This window comes from Mizuhopecten yessoensis, unplaced genomic scaffold (genome assembly GCF_002113885.1).
Source record: "Mizuhopecten yessoensis strain PY_sf001 unplaced genomic scaffold, ASM211388v2 scaffold9963, whole genome shotgun sequence".
Lineage (NCBI taxonomy): Eukaryota > Metazoa > Mollusca > Bivalvia > Pectinida > Pectinidae > Mizuhopecten > Mizuhopecten yessoensis.
The window spans coordinates 436,095-459,344 of record NW_018408310.1 but is presented as its reverse complement, the minus strand read 5'-3'; the positions used below and the strand labels follow the sequence as shown (position 1 = coordinate 459,344).

Below are 23,250 nucleotides of genomic sequence, written 5' to 3'. Positions count from 1 at the left end.
AATGGTGAGCAAATTGAGAGTAACCGGAAGTAGAAATACGTAGTTACTTCATGTGTAGAACTTGAAACCCGGAAGGGGAATATAAGCAGCCTACATCCATCCTAAATCAGCGGCATCCTCAACTTATTTTTGCATCTCTGCAAATTTGCACCTTTAAGGATTACCTTTTGATTCAAGTTTGCAACAATTTCATTGCAAGATGGTGCTAAAGTTCTTCTACACGTCAGTGCCGTCAACTACTTCAGTAAGGAATCTTTGTTTACACTTTTTGACAGTTCAAGAATGCCACACCCACTAATTTAAGGTTATGCATAAACATTTACTGAATTGATTAATTGTTCAGTTCGATTCATTTATGTTTATTAACCAACTTGTTTAATCACGCATGCGTTTCTTCCACTTAAGAACTGCTGACAAATCATGAAACATGATACTTCGGATCATGGCTCAACTTTCAGTTTGATATATTCACAATCGCTGTATCATACATATATACAAGTGATTATTAAAATGAAACTTTAATTGCATTGTATTCTTGGTGATGAATTTAATCCTACAACACGCTGTAGTAAATTTAACATAAAAAATAAGGATATACCATCGTGCATACTGGCAATGACAGGTACTGGAACACAGGCAAATATGGATAAATATAGGGACAAATGTAAACAAACAATTGTGGTCGCAATTTCCTCGTGAACATAAAAAATTGATAAACAAACTGGTGAGTCGCTGTAACTAAATATATAATAACTCAATTGCAGATGACTTGATTTCCATTGTTACTTTTTCTGGTACTAGCATCCCTTTATCCTGTATCTGATGGTTAGACAGAATATTGATGATTTCTGTACCAAAACACCAAAATACTTGACTCTCTCTAGGCTAATGAACAACTGCCACTGCAGGTTAGCATTCCTACTAAGAAATATCACTCATGAGGCCCGAATCTGCATCTTTAGGAACACATTGGCGACATATTGATCATGAATATACACATGCTATATACATGTAGGTTTTTACTTATGAGGAATACATGTTGATAAGAAAAAATCCAACAATGGTATTTCTGACAGTGAAATTCTAGATCTGTAACTTGTCAATAATCTTTAATTTCACCTACTCATCTGCTTTTGTTCTCAATTTCATCGACGTATAAATATGACCAGTAATGGCTTGTTTGTGTAGTCATTATATTGCCAGATTAGCCAGTGCTCCAGTACCTGAATGATGAATAAAAGATATTTGTCCGAAACTACTGACTCTCCTGTTAAACATTTTTGATATAGCGGAAAATGTCTGAATGTCCTCCATAGGGTCTCTTTGAAAAAATTGTGCACACTTTATTTAATGTTTCCTTTTATATCAGAGAATGTCCACATATATACTTACCATACATGGATAGAAAGCTTGTTTATTTATGTCTGCCACTGCGCCGATAAAAGTAACAACAATAAACATCGAATACCTTTACTAAGGAACTATTATTACAACAGGGTAGATTTTTGTCATCTGTTTTCACATGTAGGTAGGTTTGTCAAGTGACAGAACATGATGTCGACCATAGGGTAAGGCGAAAAATTACTCTGGGTTATTTTACACGGATATATGTAACATGTATACATGTTATATGTAATGAAACTATAACAAGTAAAATGTATACATGTATTCATATTTTGCAGTACTCTCGATCATGACAATTTAAAACCTTCAGATTTAAGTATATTGTAGTGATGACATGTTACTTATAAACATATTTTTTGGAAAACCTTTTTGTCTCGTGATACTTGGACCAATGAATAATGCAACGTGTTGACGTAAATAGACGCTTTTGTGGAAATCTTTTGTTCACACTATAGGTTTGGAAAACTCTTGTAATGTCTTCTTGTCTTAGAGCTTATATATATATCCACACATTTTTCATACATGGATGTAAACATGCAGTTTTTGTTAAAACGTATTCAATGCAACTATGTTCTACTTCAGAATCTTCCTGTTGTCAATTTTAGACAGGAAATATTTTAAAATAAAATGAAAAATGATCTCTTCTGTCAGATTGTCTGCATAAGGAAATAATTGTCAAAATGATGACTGAAACTCACTTACTAGTATATATTTGAAAAAAAGTGGTTAATAAAAAAAATGCACTTCATCGTACTGTCACTTTAATGTAAAGAGGTATTACCGTGTATTTGAAAATGATGTGGTTATAATATATGCAACTGCAATAGATACTTATTAGCTAGTCCCCAACTGGTTTCTTGGAGGGGGGGGGTATAGGTTTGTGCTCCGGATCCATCCATGTGTCCGAAGAGTTTGTCCAGGGAATACATATCTTCTATACTATAGGTATATAGGTCACTTTGATAGCTGTCAACCCTTCATCCTTAAGAGGGACTGGGGAGACTCCCTCATTTTGACCAAAATTTACCAATCTCCCTTGAAACTCCCTCATTTAAGACCGACTTAAGCTTATATTACATAAACTAAAATCTGCATCCTGTGGTTAAATGATCTCCTTGATTTTTCTACCTCCATTCCAAATAGCTATAGGGGCCTGTGAAATGTCACTGAAGATCTCCACCTGTTATTTATTGAGTGTTCGACGAACAGTTACACATTATTACAATACTTGTACAAACTTTGTTATATATAATTTTGATTTAATATGCCATAAATGGGAATGTCTTTTTTTTCCAGCAAGTTGGGATAAGACTGATTTTATTGATCTTTTTTTCTTTCAGCTTCAAAAGAAACAGGAACGCATCAAGATGGTGCTCACATCCTTCAAGCTTGACCTTGAGATGATCGACATCAGTTCCACAGATGAAGATACAGAGGAAAATCGGAAATTCATGAGGGCAAATGCAAAGAGTCGGACATCCACTCACCCCCTCCCTCCTCAGCTATTCAACGACGACACTTACTGTGGGGTAAGCAATGCACACAAACCTAGAATGTTTGAGAGGATATAGTTATATTTCACACTTTTGAAAACGGTTTCAGAATTCTACTTTATGCATGCATGTACATGTAATTGGAAGGCAACCACTAAAATCTATAGCTACATGTAGCTACTTATTACATTCATTCTAGCCAATAAAACCAGTCTTATGTTTCTGTAGCTATAGGCCAAATCTACTCAAAACTTCATTCAATAGTTTCTCACTGAAAGAGTCCCAACAGTCAAAGGTCAGGGTCACTTATAATTACTATGGATAACTTATATAGCCCAACAGTACTATGGATAACTTATAATTATATAACCCAACAGTCAAAGGTCAGGGTCACTTATAATTACTATGGATAACTTAGATAGCCCAACAAGTTCATGTGAGCCGATAACACTCAATCTTCATGCATAGTGCTTTCTTATAAAAAGTCATTGCTCGGGATTACTTTTTAGATATATGAAGATATAAGTTCAATGTCACGTGCCTATTGGAAGAATTTCTGAATGGTGGTGGTGGTGGTGGTGGTGGTGGTGGTGGTGCTATAATGTAGTCACCCCAGTATCAGCGTCCCATTTCAGTTTCACTTAAGTTTTTTAGCAAGTCTTTTTGTGCAATGTTATAATGCCACACCCAATAAGCTATTGGCTAATTAAAGTTGAGGCATTTATACGGAGTGTAAGATGTTTTCATATTCTGGGGGTCAAAAGCCCAAAACAGCTGAATTAGACTTTGTTAAATGTTTTTGAGCAAGTTTTTATTTTGTGCAGTGTTGGATAACCACACTCAATAAGCTGTTAACAATTGTTACAAAGTTGGAAATAGTTGTAGTATTATATTTAATGACAATATGTTCCCATGGTTACTTCATTATCCAGGTGAGCAATACAGGCCCTCTGGGTCTCTTGTTATATATATACACAGTGTGTGGTTCTAAGATGTCGTTGTTTGTTTACAGGACTATTTAGATTTTGAAGATGCAATAGAAGGCAACTGCTTAATGGCCATGCTGAAGCTGGATACACAAGTGTCGCAGGCTACGGTCACTCTCTCGGTACGTTGTACACACCCCTGTCCTGATAAATATTACATATATTGTGGGAAATACTCCATCATTTCTTGATTTTACTTTGTTAATTATGATGTGTACTGAGTATTTTGTAATGACATTACATTGACTATGTAACATGCATCTTTTTCAGTTTTTACTTAAGCAAACACACGAGGATTCCTGCTCTGTTGGGGAACTATAAGTTGTGTGTTATTGTATGCAACCTTAAATTAATCATGAGTGTTCAAAGTGAACATAGTTTTTCTTTCTTGAAAATTTGCTCTTTTTGACAAATCTTTCCATTTCCACTTTAATTTAGTATCCAACAATAAATGAACATCAGCCTTTGTGTTTATCAAAATAATGATGTTTAGTTGTAACGGATAGTATAAAAATTAGGCCTCCCAATCAGAAAACAATTCACGACTCCAAATGACAGTTGAATATGGACGATAATCAAACTCTCAAAGCATCTTACAAAAATCTGGCACCATTTGATATTACGTTGTGGCGTTTCAGAACAACAAGCATGTACGCTCGGTGCAAAATTTATCAATACAATTTTAATTTCTGTTCTGGATATCTCTGTAAATTAACCAACACATTAGCCATTGTTTTTGATGTGGAAGACGCATTCCTAAAATGCTTTATGATGTCTGCAATCGACCATTGGTCAAGTTTGGAGTAGACTTTGGCAGTGTGTTCAATTAATTGAAATTCTGTCCATGTTACATATTAGGATGATGAAGAGGAAAAGAAGGATGAGGTAAAAGCATGGGCATGACATTGTTCTGACATGGGTTGTCATATGGGCATGACGTTATCCTGACATGGGTTGTCATGACAATGTTCTGACAAGTTTTTATAAAGTTTTCAAACATGTCCTATTGAATTCACTGGTTTGGATTTGTTATATCTCAAGACTTGTTTTTATTTTACACTGACATTTTATATTACCATGGCTACAGAATTTTAGGATAGGTATTTCACAACCGGTGGTATCATGCATACTGACATATGACGTCATAGAAGGTTGATGTAAGACAACATACAAGTGACTAGATAAATGTAACGTTGTTTATCTAACAGTGATGCATACTTAGTCAGTGATAACTTGCATTTAATGACACAATGAAATTACTACTAACATGTCAGTATAGTAATAAACTGTATCCTTGCTTTACATTAAGGCCGAGTATTACAGCGACACATGCTGTGTAGAGCATGGTAAATACTGTAATATGAACACAAATGCAATACCTGTCCTAACAATGATTTTTAACATACTTTAGATATATTTTCGAAGGAAGTATTGCTCTGCTCACAGAAGGTGGTGACCTATCGCTGATGTTGTTGTCATCTTTGTATCATTGAACTGAATACATTTGTTTCAGTGATGACAGGTCAAAAACATACAGTACAGCTCAACTATATACTGTGATGCATTGTGTAGAGTCCATACACATACAAATGTGATTAACTTAGACACGACCTGGTATTGTAATAACCTGTGTACAACAGTCTTATTTCATCAACCTAAAGTTAAATGGACATGTACAGAAAGAAATGGTCTGTAAAAAGCACCTGGTAACATCATACAAGATTTGTCAGTTTTCATATTGAAAACCTGACGAATAAGTAAATGCCCTGTACTTTATCTAGTTGTGTCTAGCTTTGACATCGATCATGAAGAGACTCAAATTAAAGTAAGGTTTGAAACCGTTTTGTTATCTTTTTATAGATCCTTAGATAAAGATGTCTATCATCACCTTTTAAAAATCAGATGAAAATACCTAAAATTAATAAAACATTTTCAATGTAATCGCAAATTAACTTATTAGTTAACTCATTCATCCCTGAAGACCCATTTGAACTCTTCCAATTCAAAGGTTGGAAGAGTTCATTATGAAATTTCAGGGGTGAATAAGTTCTGTATTTAGATTCCTTTGAACAAATGCCTATCAAAATGTCTCCTTCCTTTTGATTGACATAATAGAGAAAGTGTAAAGATATGAGTTTAAAATGAATACAAAAAGCATGTCATAGTAACTATAATCATCTTGTAAAAAATAAAACAATGACATGGGACAATGGACAACAATGACACGGGACAATGGACAACAACGACATGGGACAATGGACAACAACGACATTGATATATATATATATATATCTGAAACACTTACAAGTGATGTAATTTTACATGAGGCCTGAATTACATTTGTATCTGGGCATGCTGAACTAACATTGTGTGTTTTGGAATATGCCAGGTTTTTTTGTGGTACATACTATAATTATTTTACTTATTATATGTGTAACTGGTACATAAATATAGCATATGTTGAAAGGGTTTTATTTATACCTCCATTTCAGTGTCATTGATTTTTCAGACATGATTACTGACTGATTAATTTTAAGTCATATACTCATGTATATATGTATAATTATATTGGTGTTTTCATGGAAGAGATTCTGATTGCAGCGTAATCCTGTTTACTGATCACTGTCAGTCACTGTAACAGTGATAGATTTTAGATAAACAGAATATCTAGATTTTTAGAACTATTGCCAACATGAAAAATTTTCACAATACAATTAGTTTTATGGGACACAATGTGAAAATTTCCATCTTTACAGTATGTTTACATATATACATATATCACCAAGATATATATCAACACTCTTACTGGAGAAAGCATTGATTTTGTTATAATATGAAGGTTAGCGTACATGCAGGCTTAAGCATCACCAACACATCTTAATTTTCCTCCAAGAAGTTAGAGGTTTCAAATTGTATGCCTTTTAAAATCTTTATTGATACAAATTCAAAGTTCCACCAATAATGTATATATTCAATTTTGTACCATATTGATGCTACTGAAGCAGACGTCAGAAGTGGAAATAAACACTCTGCCTGTTATAGTCTTCTTAACATAATTCATTTCAAATTGTCAGGTTTCCTTTTTCAATTTAACATGATTGGTTGGAAATTGGAAACAGATCTAGATGGACAATAAATTCTATAAACTAAATCAGCTGTTGAGTGAACCTACAATTTTAGTAGCTTTTCATACTGAGCAATCTGTTTGTGAAAGATATTCTACAAGAGCAGACAAATTTACTGTTATGAATATGATTGATGCATGTGTTTTTCTCTAAGTGTTAAATTATTTGGTGTGTCTGGAAATAAAGCAAAGACCTGGTATTTCTTAAGGAGATGTGATTGATCTACCATATATTGATGTATGATGTACATACAGTATGTGTGCATTTCTTTATCTTTATAATCTCCAGGGAACCTAGTACGGTACCACTTGGCCCTGTCCAGCACCCCCCTCCCCATCTCCTCCCTAAACCACCACATACACAGATGCACTATCCACATACATGCATGTTCTGTAGCTGTGTTACACTCAATATTGCAACCAAGAACTTGGGTTTGTGCAGACTCCGCAATATATTGATAACACTAATTTATTCTCCTATAACACAATTTACTGTTCAAGTGAAATACTTGGTCAATGTTTACTTTGATCTCCTGGTGATCATATTCTCTGTAGCAATGTTCTATATTAATTATATAACAGTATGCCACGGAGTGAGGGGGTGGGGGGCGGGGGTGGGGGATGGCTGGGAGGGGTGTGATTTGTATTTGTTCAATATCTTATTTAACATTACACTGCCACTGTTCGTTATAATCCCTGTACAAGTAGTGTCAAAGTTGGGCTACACTAGTTGGCTGACAGCCCCAGGGAAATGTATGAGGCCAGACATGTTGTAAAAAAAATGTTTGCTACTAAAGACCCTGCACTGGTATGATCCCTGTACTACTAGTATGGCAGTGTGTGCATTTGTGTGTGTGTGTGTGTGTGTGTGTGGGGTACACTGGATGGCTGGCTGTGTTAGCATGGTGTACGAGGCTAGATATAAGTAAATGTTAGTGTTGATGTTATGTCCTCATTCTTTTAGTATAAAGCACTTTTTCTGAAAAGGTGTTTAAGCCCAGGTTACAGTTATGTTCAAAATTGATCGAAATCAGCTGTCATCATTAATATTCCTGATTGAAGCTATAAAAGTTTTGGCAAAATCAATATACTTTTTAGATTGTTGGCAGTACTATGGATAGATATGTGTTTGATTTGTGTTGGCTATTGTTGGTAAAGGAGATACAACAGAACTGATCTGTTTGTTTGTTATAACATATAACATACAGTATCTATACATGTATAAACCACCAAAGAAATATTCTTATTCAACAGAGAAACAGTTAGGGTTGGCCTATGATGTTTATGTGCAGGCTAATTATAGATCAGTGGCTTACACGCTAATTTCTCCCACACGTTGCCACCCACAACTTATTACACACACTCATAGTAACACATGTTGTTCAACCCAATATTACACAGAGCCTTATCACCACTGTGTATCTAAGTCCTATTGTTTTATGTACTCTTATTGAGTCTGTAACAAGTATAACAGATAAACACTGGTCTGGGATGTGTACAAAGTGCATGTGTTAGGGATAATGTCAGATTGTACAGTGGACATGTATGTGCAAAGACACATTGTTCCTAGTCAAGGATAAATTAGATAATTGGACAGAAGTATATTGCTGTATAGCTATACTGCTGGTTAAATTCTAGTGATGGGCTGATGATTGATTATAAACAAAAATCAATCAGTTTGCCCTTTCCGATTCCGATTATTGATTACAAATTCCATAATCGATATAATCGGTTCTTCAGCGAAATCAAATTTTTTAAATGTCTTCCATGTAAAGTATGCTTTGAAAGTCATATATTTTACCATTTACATTATATAATATATGATTGATAAAAATGCATTAAAGAGGCTTGATATATATCCATTCATTATATAAGAACCAAACCTAATGCATAGTGAACCACTCGGTCTGTTGATGTAGTAGAGTTCTCACTTTATTTGGGTATTCAGTCCCAAAAAATTATAAACCGATTATGCAATCGATCATCAATCGGTTTACTTCTTCCGATTCCAAACCGATTATCAATTATGATTTTAAACCAATTGCTCATCACTATTAAATGCCGTATGTTTTATTGTTTAGTTTAATACTGTTCTGTTATTAATTGACATAACTAGAAACCAATACTTCGTATAATTAATGGTACAAATCATCGGGTATAGAGCCAACGCCGTACTTCTGATCTAGGTTCTGTAGGTTCCATTATCCCTTGCTTGGATACCCAGGGGTATGCAGGGCGATTGAGGAACGGGAAACTAAAGGCAATATTCAATCGCAACAAGCTCAGGATAGGTTGGTTTCTTTATTGTATGTCTTTATTGTATGTATGACATACATTAATGGTACAATATTTTCTGAGTGTTCTGAATGAACTTTGAGTATATGTCAAAGGATAATAATTCTGTATATGTATATATTCATTAGTCAAATCAGTTTTTATAATTGCAACAAAAGTTACATAACATTGTGTGTTAACAGAACACTGCAGGTACGTACCCAAGTAGACGAGTTTGAACACAATGGTTGTACCATCTGTGCAAAAAAGAGGTTATTTATAGGGTCATAGAGAATAAATGGTAGATTACAGGTATGAACCGATTCATCAGTTTATCAGTAGGGAAGGTAAACAGACATTGTGTTGTTATAGGAAACAGAAAAAACTCCCTTAATAGAGGATGTTGCTAAAAATGAGGAGGAGGCTGCAAAGACTGAGGACGGGGAAAAATCTGAAGAGACCGATGGAGAGAAACCATCTGAGGCCTCAGAGGAAAGTTCAGAGGTCAAGGCCGACGAGAGTTCAGAAGCCAAAGACGAGGCCGTTACTGAGGAGAAGAGTGATGAAGCCAAACCAGCAGAGGAGGAGGTGACATAGTGTGGCCTGAAGGCAGCATGTGGTGAAACACCTAAAACTCCCACCGTTAACATGTGTGACCAATACAGAAACAATCTGTTGTGCATGGAGTGATCTCCCCTTCGACCTTCACCTGATATCTTATAATGACTTGTAACGATATCTGACCCAATTAATGCCCTGATCATGAAGAGGTGACAATTCCTTCCCAGAAGGCTCGGAGTGTGTGATCCGAACCTACCTTAATTTCATGTGTGCAGTTGATGAGTGACAACATGATCAAAAATAGTGAAATACAAAAGTGACTTGGCATGAACGTTTTGGTTTAACCCTCCATGTTTCTTTTACCTTTACTAGTTATTTTATCCTCATCATACAAACTCAGTAGTGCATGAAGTGAAGATCTTACATTGAAATTACAGTTAGCTTACATTACAACAAAGAGTTTCAGATTTTGATAAAAGAAACTACTGTATGTATGTTTCTGTGTATAACTAGGAAGTAAACAGTTTATTCACAGTGCTCAAAAAATTATGATAATATCACTTATTGTTATAACATTAAGCATAAAATGAGCCTTACTTTTCTATCTAAGTGTGAATACTGAAATACCTACCAGGTATATTGATTTTATAGGAAGTAACGAACATCTGCTGTCTTGACTGGAGGTGGATTGGAAATTTAAAACGATTGTGACAGGCGTTGAACACCTTTCTAAGCATTCTTTACAACATGGGCAGACATTGCTGATAGTATAAGTGTTATGGTGTCGATGTTACGGATGTAGCTTTTCTCCTTTAAACAGCTCAGTGAACTGTGATAAAATTTCAGGATTGAGCAGTTTTCACTCATGGACAATGGCTACATTGTTAGAAAGTAGGATTATAAATAAGTGAAGTTAACCAGAATTAAACACTTTTTTTCCTCAAATCTTTTAATGTAATATTTAATTATGGTTCTACTAAGTACTTCAAAAAGTCAAACAACATAAATATCATAAAATCCGAGGGAGATATTGATGTTCGGTAGAGTATCTGACAAAGCCGTGAGGAAAGTCAAGTTATGTCATGTGTGACAATAAGGTCGTATAAACATGGAAGTCCTTTAGTAGAGAAATAGGGCAAAGATATGGACATACCTCAAAATTAATGTAGCCCGTCATGATCATTTATCCGTAGCTAAATAGCCATTGAAAGGCTGTGTATTTAAAAGTTTGGCATATACGTACCCGAGTTATTGAAATGTAGGTGAATGCTTTATGTAGTACAAGTGTGAATACTAAATGTGTTCTTTGCACGATATATTCTACAAAATTCTAGTGCAAAAGATTCATACATAAAATTAAGTAACATAATTGAGCTGCATTTTAGCCATTTATGGAGGTTTTGCTAATTGCCGTGTGAGGAACTAGTTGAAATAACTTGACATGTACATATACATATATAGTGAAAAGGAATGTACTTGGTAACTAATCTGTGTTCACTTGTGTCACTGCTGGTATCTAGCGTGTCTATAGAACAACAATATTAGCTTATTAACTATCATATAGAAGAATGTTGAAGTCTGAGAAGAAATGCTTTTAATGATTAAAGATAATCTTCATTTAGGGTCTTATTTTAACAGTTATATTTTAATAGCTTCTCTTTGAAAAGTTGCAACTTTGATCTTTTACCATGATGTCAAATGCAATTAATGTATTTCATTATTTTGGTATTTATACAAATTCATCCATTTTCACCATTAATTATGAACAGTTCTATGCTGAACTAAAGGACTGGATTATGATGCAATATATATTTTGATATATCGGATAATGATACTTACGGTAATTACCATGCTAACATTCCTATTCCATCAGATACAGATACAGATGTTCATTGATCATTATGCACTGTTATGTCAGAGGGCCATATGGAGTCTGATACTGTCCAGAATACTGGCTAGTCAGGGGAGAAATCAATCTTTAGTGACTTCACAGTCAGGAAACTTTATTGTAAACATTTTGTACTTGTATTTTAGCTGTATGTAAGATTTGAGTTTTACCTATAGCTGTTACACTCCTGTTTTCCAGTTGTCCATATGAATGCAGGACCTATCTATCCATGTCTCTGACCAGTTACCTGACCATCTCTTTTTAAATTTGAAATCAACAGGTCAGCAGAGTTAGGTCAATAAAAACAGGAAAATTGAGATTACAAGATGAATCAGAGGTATACTTGACAGACATAAGAGTTAGTTGTACATCGTTATTATTGCTTTTGAAAATACAGGAAAAAAACTCTGAGGAGAAGGATAAAACAGACGCAGATACTGTAGAAGATAAAGAAAAAATAGATGAGAACGTCGATGATAAAAAAACATCAGAGGAAACAATAAAAGAAAACAGTAAAGCTGAGGAGTCTGATGACAAACCTACCGAACAAGTATGTGAACCAGATACGGAACCAGATACTGAACGAGATACTGAGCAAGTGTCTGAACAAGAGAATGGTAAAGCTGGTGGAGACGATAAATCAGATGATAAAGTAAATGTAGAAACGTCTGATGAGACTGATAAGAAGGAAGAAGATGTGGAAAATGACAATGATAAAAAGGACGCAGAGGATAGCACAGCTAAGTCAGACGAGGTATTTACACCTGCCTGCTATATATATGTATTACATTTTGCTCAAGTTAAAACTAACCGCCTCTGCTGGGTGAATGTAAGGTAGTTTGGCTAGTGAAGACTAACAATGGCTATCGTTGTTTTGTCAGCCAGTCAGCACTTAGTTAGCGTCATTTATAAGTATGATGTACTTGTTGTTTATGAGTCTTACAATATATTCATGTTTGTTATATGTCATTTAAAATACAACTCTACGGCTTCTGGCCATTAACATGTCAAAACAATCTGAATGAAAGGCCCCATCACATCCCTGCGATGGATAGATGTTTTACATCAAGCATATTATTAGTGACTGATTCATGTAGCTGAAGAAGTTTTTAATTAAAGATCAATAAAAAAAAGAAATATGTAATTAATTATAAGAGGTAATTTTCTCCTTGTCCAAACCAAACACTGTCCTGCATGCATGAGTGAATGTTTTGTGATGCCAAAGTATGTCCCAAGTTGTTTTACTGCATCCTATCTTGTGAACATGAATATATTCTTGTACTTTCTTGTCAATCTAGGAACCAGAAGAAAAAGTAAGTCTTGAAAGTTGGCCAGTTATAGTGTTTCTTTCATTGTATTCCCTCATCAGTAACTTGACTAATACCGAGTTGTAGTAGTGCACAGCAAGGCCTATTAGCGGCAGCTTCTTTGTTCATTAATCAAAGTTGAATCATAAGCTATATCCTACGTTTAGCAAATTAGTTCTCATATTTTCTACTTTTTCATTTCAACTCTATATTATTTTCTTCTGAAAGAATAAATAAATCATTATTTCTTCCCCACTTACAATGATCTAACTTTCCACTCCAGTATAAATAACTTCACTGTATCTGTGTACATATTTACTTCATAAGTGTGTGAGGATATATGGAGATTGTAGAAATTAGGATCTGAACCAAAGCTTGCTCAGGTTTAATTCAGCTCAAAATTTTCTAAACTTCCTATCACCCACACACCTGTATTTAGACTCTTTTAATTTTCTCCGATATCTTCCTTTAAAATGATGTGAAAAAGGAATTGTGATGTCAAAATGATGACCTTCTGCCAAGAATACATGATAGAGACATGATAGAGATATCCTACACCCCGACATGATTGCTATCTTAACCCTTTCACAACTGTAGACCATAATGGACTCATCCAGATCAATGCATGGTAGAGTCTACTAAAGTTACATAGGGTTGAAAGGGTTAAAGGTATTGGAGAATAAGAAAACATAAATGTAGTGTATCCCTAGCTACTTGTAACAGTTTCTATCATAAACAATATTTAAACTTAAGAAATGATTTGTCTGATTTTAAAAGAGTGGTTTTCATTTGATGGCTTAAAACTAGCTGCTAATGGAACATGCTTTCAATCAAGAAAAGAAATTCATGCTGCGCTACATTAGCTTTTATTTACAGGATTTGTTTGACTAAATATATTTAGTTTTTGATTTGCAATTAACATAATTCCTTTAAATTTTCTTACACATGTATTACATGTACTTGCATTACCAATTTGTTTACTTTGAAACATATCTGTATTTCTCTGAATTAATATTTTTATTCAATGCATGATTTTTCATTGTTCATTAAATGATTACTTTCATTTGACAATTTTGTTGAATACTTTTGATCCTTTTGATTACAGATTAGAGTGAAGGTTAAATAAATTCTAATACGACTACGAAACCTTACTTTTTGTACAGCACTAGATCTTGTAAAATGCATCACTGCACTGTTATACACATCGTACAGCTTTAGATTAATGTTTTTATGAACTAAAAGGTTGTGAAAGAGGCTACCCCAGAACCTGCGAAAGAACCAACGCCGCCTCCGAAAGAACCAACACCACCGCCCAAAGAGCCAACGCCACCTCCGAAAGAGCCAACGCCCCCTCCTAAAGAGCCTACGCCACCTCCTAAAGAGCCTACGCCACCTCCTAAAGAGCCAACGCCACCCCCGAAAGAACCAACGCCACCTCCTAAAGAGCCAACACCACCTCCAAAAGAGCCTACGCCTCCTCCTAAAGTGCCTACCCCAGAACCTGTGGTAGATTGGGAACCTGAGGACAATTCCTTGGAGGCAAAGAGGAAGAGGCGAGCAGCAGAAAGGGCCGCTAGAGCTGCTGCAGCTGGAGAGGAGGTGGAAGAAGATGCTGGGGAAAGGAGAAGACGTCGGAGGGAGGAGCGTGAGGCTGAGGACACCAGTGGAGAGTCGGCAGCTGAAAGGCGCAGAAGGAGGAGGCGAAACCAAGACGACTAGATAAATCAAGGTATATAGGACATCCAGACGGTTTGGTCGTGGAGTTCTGCATCCGGCAAGTTTTGCCTTGAAGTTCTGCATCTAACAAGTACCAACATTTGTGTGATATAATTAACAGTCAGCATGTACCCTCAAGGACTTACAAGTAGTTGATTTTCTTTGTACCTCTTGTCTAGCTACGATTTTGTGTGTGTGTGTATGCATATACAACATCCAACAATACCTGGTGAGCTAACTTTGTCACATGTCTGATTACTCCATCATTTCTGTAAGGTCTGTTGAGAATGTGATATGTTTAAATTATGTATTGACAGTAGATGTTTAACAACTTAGTGATGGACCCACCCAATTTGGTTAAAGCAGTGGTCACCTAATTACTAATTAGCATGTAGTTATTGATACTCGTTAAATATTTACCCTGTACAGTAAAACCTTGATATATTGTTTCATTGGCCTCTAGCTTACTGCTAGCACATTTCAAGATTCCCTTTTCAAATTTCCTAAAAATTAATTCTCTTCTCCCTTGACAAATCACCTACCATCTTTCTTTTTTCAAATGTTTTTGTGCAAAAGGTGATAAGATAATGTAGTTTTATTGGACGCATGAAGGGTGATGAGGAAGATGAGTAAATAATAGCATAGTTAACAAACAAATAAAAATGTTGCCAAAGTCTCGAAAAACTACTATTAGTCCCAGTTTCAAAAATGCTTCTTAAAGTTTATTTATGATTTAATTTAACGATGCTGCTGGGAAATTTAAGTGCTGGAAAAAAATGTTATTTAAAATGTCAAGAATTTGAGTTAAGGGATATCCTGATTTCTTATTGAAATTCCCATGTTCCTTGATTACCATACAAGTCAGGTTAAGGAAGTTACCAGGGTATATCAAAGTCACAGGATAGGTTCTATTTATCCCTGTTTATCAGTAATCTTAGGGCTTTTCCTACCGAAGTACATGATTTAGATATTTTTAGAGACAATGTGACACTATGCATCGAGAATGTAACACCCTGTTACTGTACATGTACTAGTGTGTACTAACATGTACCGAATACGAGTGACGTGAACATGTGCCTGCTATATAATTGTGTGTGTGTACTAACAGTCTCGGTTACAAATACAGTTATCATTAAGGTTACATAAATACAATTGAACCTCTTTAATCCTGATATTTTTATTGAAAAACAAATGTGAATACAGCCAGTAGCTGTTTTCGTAATTCATGCGTCATTAGAAAAAGAAAATCTCTACTTGCCCGGAAGCGAGGCTGATGGAGTGAGGAGGTTCACATGTATCGGTGTATTGTGTGTGTTAAGTATGAAAAATAAAACACTTTAAATAACATTGAAGTCGCCTTGTTGATGTGTTGATTGTTTGTGAATGAGATTAGCTAATAACAAGTGTTGTTGATCTCGCCAAAAACTGTACATGTGTCTCAGATTTCGTGTAGATCTGTGAAGGCTTGAATTCAGCTAGAGATCTGTGAATTGTGATCATGCATCATGACTGTATAGGTTACTACATTTCTATAGAAATTCACATTTTATAGTTTGACTTTTAAATAATCTGTCTTTCCTTTTACAGCTTTTGGAGTAAATCATGGTATTCTATGCTGCATTGTACACTTTCTGTAAATAATTATTTATATTGCTGTAAATGACATGTTGCTTTTATTAAGTAACTTGTACTCAAAGTGGACTATATTTGTCTCAATATGACCTACTTTTCACCCCAAAAATAGGTCATATTTGAATAAGTGTGTCTGTTTATATATACAGCTAACTCTTTTTCAGAATTGCGGTACATGTGCTTATTGTAGCTGTGTATGAAACATACACTGGATCAATCCCTTGGCATCCTTGATTTCCAGGGTTACGATCTCGGTAGAGAGCCTAGGTGATCGAAACCCCCGGAAATCGAGGATGTCCCTTGGTTACTCTATGGTTTACCAGAATTCTGACTGCTGGATTTCTGTTTTTGATTTCACCAGAACTTTTGCATTGTAGAGCTAGAATTTACCTTTCAAACGCAAATTAGACCATCTCGTATCTTTTAAAAACAATCTCTTTCCATGTTTCACTCCTCGTCTGACATTTTATCTTCAAATTGTTGAAGTTGGTCAGTACCATTTAGAAGTAGAAGTAGAAATAATGCTGAAGCTATATTTGTTAATACATGTATACTTGCCATTGTATACCTGCTACACTTTGATTTAGAAACTGAAGTATCTGGGTAGGTGTACTCGGCTTAGATTCTTCACAGATGTTTGTGAATAGCTGTTCTTCATTTCTGAATGTAGACAGTTTTTTTTTAACCCTTTCACCCCTATTTAACTATAGTAGACTCTACCATGTATTGATCTGGATGAGTCCATTATGGTCTACAGTGGTGGAAGGGTTAAACAATAATATTCACCATGTTGTCTGGATCAACATTTGATTGTCAGTAACTGTTTCGGTTCCATGTTGAATGAACTTAGTCGAGAAGTTCTATTTACTGAAAGCTCCAGAATTTATTTTCTATTCGTTGTTTACCTGGTTATTTTTCTGCAGATTGTTTGAAGCTGATCACGAGTGAAACAGTTTACCTCACATTTCATGTATTGCTGCTTCTATGTGGTAACTGTTTTGAAACATCCATTGTATGTATATTGACACAGGGATATGGAATGCACTCCACTTCTGTCATGGCCATGACCACAAATATCTTACCCCTGTATATAATATAATCTACAGGTTATGGGTGCACACAAATCATTTCATCCTATATGTTAAAAAATCTGCTAAATCATTTTATTTTGTGTGTAAATTTTCATATATTTTTCTGTTGTGGTTAAATTAAAAAGCAAAATTGTTGTGAATAATAATAAAAAAAAGCAGCAAAAGTTTCTATTGGTAAGTATTTCAATAAAAGTTTATGAAGAAAATTGAGAAGTAATAAAATCATTCCTGGTAATCAAAGTACCGGTACTACCAATGGCTTCCATGATGTGGCATCATCAGTTCAGCAGTTTTGTTGTAACATTTTATGTTTTTTGTGTTTTTCAGAACAAATCCGATGAAGAGCAGCAGCAAGTTCAGGAGTAGATGTGTTGGTATGTATCCAGAGAAACACAAGGACAGCTATTCCACATGTTTAACTCATTTACCCCGAAGACAAATTTGAACTCTTCCAATTCAGAGGTTGGAATGGTTGATTATGAAATTTGAGGGTTGAATGACTTAATAGTGCTGTTAGGCTTGTATACTCAGCTAAATACAGCATATGTCTAATTTTACAATGCTAAATACAACACATTATCCAAATTCTTTATATATCCTTTCAATTAATTTCGGCATCATTGTACATGTATTTCATTTCAACAAGTTTTATTGTATAAACATGTAGACTAATGGGTTGTCGAAGCCTGTGCATGTATAAATCTTCTATAGGGCTGAACTGTTGTGAAATATTAGGTAACTTTTTGGTTTATCTATTTCATTACAGATGTGAATGGCCTACAGATTCCCACGCCTTTCCGCATCTCCATATTTCGCAATCCTGACCAGAGATGGACACGTAGAATTCGTAGAAATGTGAAATTCAGACCTATTGGCTGCAAATGGACAAAATGGCTGCACTATGGAAAGCAAACCAGAATAACGCTAAAAATAAGCTGCTTACCAAGCATGTTTTAGGTCCATATACTCATTAGTTCTCCGTGCTGGAACCAGTGATATATGGCTGGTAGGCAATTTTGCAGAATTTTTGCAGCTGTATTTTAAATCTATTCCCATTGATCATGATGTTCAGCGTAATGTTCTAATCTATTCAAGCGAATAGTTGAAGATTGTCATTAGGGATTGTTCAAAGGCCATATTACACCAAACACATGTTGTGTTCATCTTCAAGAGTTTAAAGAAATAAGTCTTTTGCATTCTCTGTCTAGTTATAACAATATTGTACAACTATTGAGTGCTGACATAAGTACTTGCTTGACCTAACCAATCTTTTTACCATTAGGTATATATATATATATATTTGCATACTATGTACCACAAGCTATGATAATTATGTGTACATGTATTTTTATTAATTTACAAGTTTGTTTACTTGACGCTGTAAGTGACAGAACACGTTTAAGAGATTAGCCATAGTTGAATGCACTCGGATTGTTTATTGAGCATTATTTTGCCACCAAATGATTTCTGTTAGGGGTTGATGTATGTTATTTTGTTCTTTTTACCCATAAAATTGTCTGAGAGGAAAAGAAATATTGTAAATCATTTTCATGTCAGTGTTTGTAGTCTGAAATTATATATATGTATATTTTTGCTCAAAAGAAGTTCAAGCGCTTAATTGAAGTGATTTAATTTGCCAAGGGGTGCAGTACACGTTGATTATCTCCCTTTAACAATAAGGTGTAGGTGAAGTAAGGAGACGGTACTTTCATTTTTAACCTCAAATTATGCTTTTAATTGAATTATTTTGATTCATTACTATACTTGATTAATTTCTAGACTTGCTTATGGTATTATGTTCAGGAGTCAAATGACACAGAAGTATGTCTTAGAAACGAGGAAATATATATGATAATGGTCATCAGAAGAACTTGACAAAACATTATTTCAGTATGAGTAACACTTACTTTAGTTTTAGTATTTACAATCGACTACAATGTACCACCATCAATAGAATGGATAAAAATCTCAATTAAATCTCAATTAAATCTCAATTAAAGGAGCTCTCCTGCCAAGCATAAATTACTTGTCTTTTTGCAATATTTAATTTGTACTTATGAACGTTAATTTTTCGGTTATATATTTGATCTATGTTAAACTATAGTAACTAGTTTAGTACATAGTATGTACCCATGTACAGCTTTTTGTATCTTACATGACATGAACCTTCTTTATTTATTTATGACTTGTTTTGTTGACCCTTATTTTGTGTACCCTTGGGTTAGTTGATTCTCTTCATTCCATGTGTTATTTTAAATGATGTTAAGTATTTCTGGGGTGTGAAGTATTGTGAGCATTGTAGCAAGATTAGAATTTATATAATCTCATTATGTGACTGGTCGATAAAATGTTCATTTATTGAGCTTTCCTAATTAACCCTTTCGCCACTGTAGACCATAATGGACTCATCCGAATCAATGCATGGAAGAGTTTACTGACGTTACATAGGGGTGAAGGGGTTAAGCTTGTTATTTGTTCCATGGTGCTTATGTCATGTCCTGCTTATTTCCTCAAATACCGTATTGTTAAGTGTGTGGCCCAGAATAAAGCACAAAGATCATGTTAAATTTGTTTTCATGATTAATATAAATTGATATTGATATCAAGCTTTATAATGTACAATTTCAACAACTCTAATGAATAATTAAGAGAAAAATAAACGATTATGCGTATTTCTTTCTTATATGATTTAAACCTTGCCAGATATCTATTTTAAAACAAAACTGTGGTCAATGACTGACTTCATGAGCATGTAGTAAAATATATAATCAATGTCAACAAATCTCCTGATTATGTATAGAGCTATGTAGTCTGTGTAAACATCTATATAGTGATTACATGCTGTGGATATGCATTGTTTTTGAAATGGTAAACCATTGAATCAAACACCATCGGGTGATATTGTGCTAGTCATGTACAGTGTTGACAGGATAGGGCTGTCATGTCAGATTTCTATAGTACGCTCAGTTAACTCCCAGTATTATCATCCTATTACAACGGGTATGCCATCTTCACACTGCTTTATACATATTCATAAGCTAGATTTGCATATCATTAACTTCTGCCATATTGAAATCAAAGTCACGTAAAGACGTATCTTTTTTTTTTTTCACCATTAGAGTTACTTCCCTTATAAGTAACAACCAGTAAAAACTGGTTTACTTAGTTAACGAAGCTCTCCTGAAAAACAAAGATCATGTTTTTTGTTGGTTTTGTGTACTCCAATTGGACATAAAACCATATTATACTGGCGAAATCAGCTCCATAAAAACCATGTCCAATAGGACTTTGATTGATGTTTTGATATTTTTGTTCACCATAACTGCTGCATGTTTTTGTCCTTGTAAGTTGAGGTAAACCCATCAGTGCAATACCCCTTCTCATCCATTTTCAATAATGCTGTATTTTTTGTGTTTTTGAATCGCATTATCCTGGAAGCCTCAAAGCTCATACCCACTTTTGTTTATCATGTTCCTAAGTTTGACTAGTAGGACCAATGTTGTTGGTTTAGTAAATAGGATCTGACCTAGCGGTCTTGTCAAAACCTTTCTAGACCTGAATTAACATTAACCTGTCTGCTAGGCCATCAGACTTGATTTAACATTTACCTGTCTGCTAGGCTGTCGCATCTAACGGTAGAGGAACCTGACTCCACGTAAAACCTTAGTCTAAAGTTTCTGGGAAACTATTTGTTTTAAATGAGCTCCTGGCATAGATGTTTGTTATATGATCAGCCAATCTTAGATTTGGTTATCATGTAATGATTAAAATGACCATAGCTGTTAATAGGACGTAAAACACTAACAAACCAAACATCATGCAATGATTAAAATAATATTAAAAAAAAAAAGTAATTGTGCAGTAAAATGTACAGAATGTTAACTTGAGGTTTTGTGATGTAGTGTGTAGTTTTCTAGACTGAAACACATTAGTTGGGATTTTAATGTAGTCTCTGTACAAAGCAGTAGATATTTTGGAGTACTTCCCACCCAGATGAGATATAGAAGTAGAACTGCTTAAGTAGACTTACCTCAGGCCATCACTCAAAAACACTAGGTGCTATTTTCTAGGATAATGGTTTACAAGTTAGTATATTTACATGCTTTTAGTTTTTTTTGCACAAATGCGATAGTGTAAATGTACATAGCAGATTCTACCTGCCAAACTGTTGTTTGGAATAATGTAATCACCATTTTTTTACTAACAGATGAGGGTACTTCAGAAATTATTTATAAAACCATGGATTTAGCTGATGTAATTCCGTGCTATTTAGACCAAGAACCATTTAAGTACAACTATTTCGTGACTAAATGTATTCTGACCATTTACGTTGTATTTCGTGGTTCAGACGGCATATAATGAAGAAGCTTTGTTGGGTAATTTCATTTTGTATTTTCTAAATTCTGCAACTTTTAAAATGAAATACTAGTTGTCATTAGTGCTATGTTTGAATTGCAGAAGATTTATCATTCCTTGTGAACTTACAATTTGATAATTTTCTAAATCAAAGTTTCTTTTTTGATTGTAATGAAATCTTGGGCAATAACTTTTGTGGTAAGAATCCAGGCTTGCTGAGAAGAGGAACATATTTTGTTAGAAGTCATAGTCGGAAGTATCAAGACAATCTATTACTGATGAGACATTCCTGGCAGGAATATGCATTAGAATTTTTAACAAGAATAAGCCTTAAAAATCAATTGATATGAATACCATTGACATTGTGAATAGTCCCAGACCATCATTTAAAGATGGATCAGACATGCTGTCTCGGTTATAAATCTTTCAATCTATGTACCCTTCCGACCTATGTACCCTCGATGCCTCTTCAGATTTTTTGTCACAAGTCTAGAAAAAACTCTCTTTGCCCTTGTGCAAGATCTTGCCTGTTTATCCATGTACTCTTGGCTTATATTAATTATCTCTCCAATATTGAAAATAATTTCCAAACAGACCTTCACCTGTGGCCATCATCACATTTATTTAATACATGTACCTGCAAAAATAAGATATTAGTATCGGAGTTCAGGGTCAAACAAGTGGAGTATCATCACTGCTGTCTCTTCGCTGCTTGCTTAGTTTTCAACCCTTTAGGTGTGAAAGTACCGTCTGCTAGAGCTGAGGGAAAGATAGGCATGGCAGTCAATGGTTCGCATATAATATCGGTAAATATTGGGAATTTTTTCATTTCAGTCTCCAGCAATATTTAGTTGAACACAATTGTGATTTATTTACGATACTGCAACCTGACTGATACTTATCCACCAAATCACAGACATCAAGAGATTGCTATTAAAAGTGTCGTGTAAAGTTTAGCTTATAGTCAGCTTACCATCTTGATAAAAACTTATGACATGCTCACAACTGAAATGAAAATTTCTAGTCTTTTGACATATTTCTCCGAGACTTTAATTTTGAGGTTTTTTTTATTAAGTTCTGAAAGTCACAATGACAATGTATACTTATTATTTTATCAAATTGAAACATGCCAACCAGTGTGTATTGTATTAAACATTAATGTACCAATATTGGTGTTGTTTTTATTATTTTTACGAAATGTTGAATTTTATTTTTCCGTAAATTGGTGTAGTGAATGTGACTAATGACCTATCACAAAGGTAAAGGTCAAAGGTCAAAATTACAAAAATGTCATGTTGCATGCTGTTCATAAGCATGTTAAGTTGTGTGGCCTTGGCTGCAGGACCTGGTATATATAAGTGACCTTAATGCAAAAGCTTGACTGAGGTCACAGAGGACAAGGTCACAAAAATGTAATG

The 23,250-nt window shown here is 34.7% G+C and overlaps 1 protein-coding gene across 5 annotated transcripts; it reads left to right on the top strand.

Annotated features, from left to right (window-relative positions):
* Positions 1 to 28: 28 nt before the first annotated feature.
* On the top strand, positions 29 to 22,999 carry LOC110459081 (proteoglycan 4-like). 5 transcript variants are annotated; one of them, XM_021511165.1, is made up of 10 exons: positions 29 to 244; positions 2,745 to 2,933; positions 3,910 to 4,005; positions 4,742 to 4,768; positions 9,654 to 9,869; positions 12,128 to 12,484; positions 13,029 to 13,043; positions 14,280 to 14,766; positions 17,804 to 17,850; positions 18,243 to 22,999. In XM_021511165.1, exons 1-8 carry the CDS (start codon positions 200 to 202, stop codon positions 14,754 to 14,756), a joined length of 1,422 nt encoding a protein of 473 aa, XP_021366840.1. In that variant the 5' UTR covers positions 29 to 199; the 3' UTR covers positions 14,757 to 14,766; positions 17,804 to 17,850; positions 18,243 to 22,999. The 5 variants fall into 5 exon arrangements, with proteins under 5 accessions (XP_021366840.1, XP_021366842.1, XP_021366841.1 ...); XM_021511167.1 differs by lacking the exon at positions 9,654 to 9,869; XM_021511166.1 differs by lacking the exon at positions 13,029 to 13,043.
* Positions 23,000 to 23,250: the final 251 nt, after the last annotated feature.

Excerpts from the sequence above, each read along its gene's own strand:
- LOC110459081 (XM_021511165.1), top strand. The coding sequence starts at position 200 with ATGGTGCTAAAGTTCTTCTACACGTCAGTGCCGTCAACTACTTCA. Across the intron at positions 4,006-4,741 it reads AGGCTACGGTCACTCTCTCG|GATGATGAAGAGGAAAAGAA; the intron begins GTACGTTGTACA and ends GTTACATATTAG. Across the intron at positions 9,870-12,127 it reads CCAAACCAGCAGAGGAGGAG|GAAAAAAACTCTGAGGAGAA; the intron begins GTGACATAGTGT and ends TTGAAAATACAG.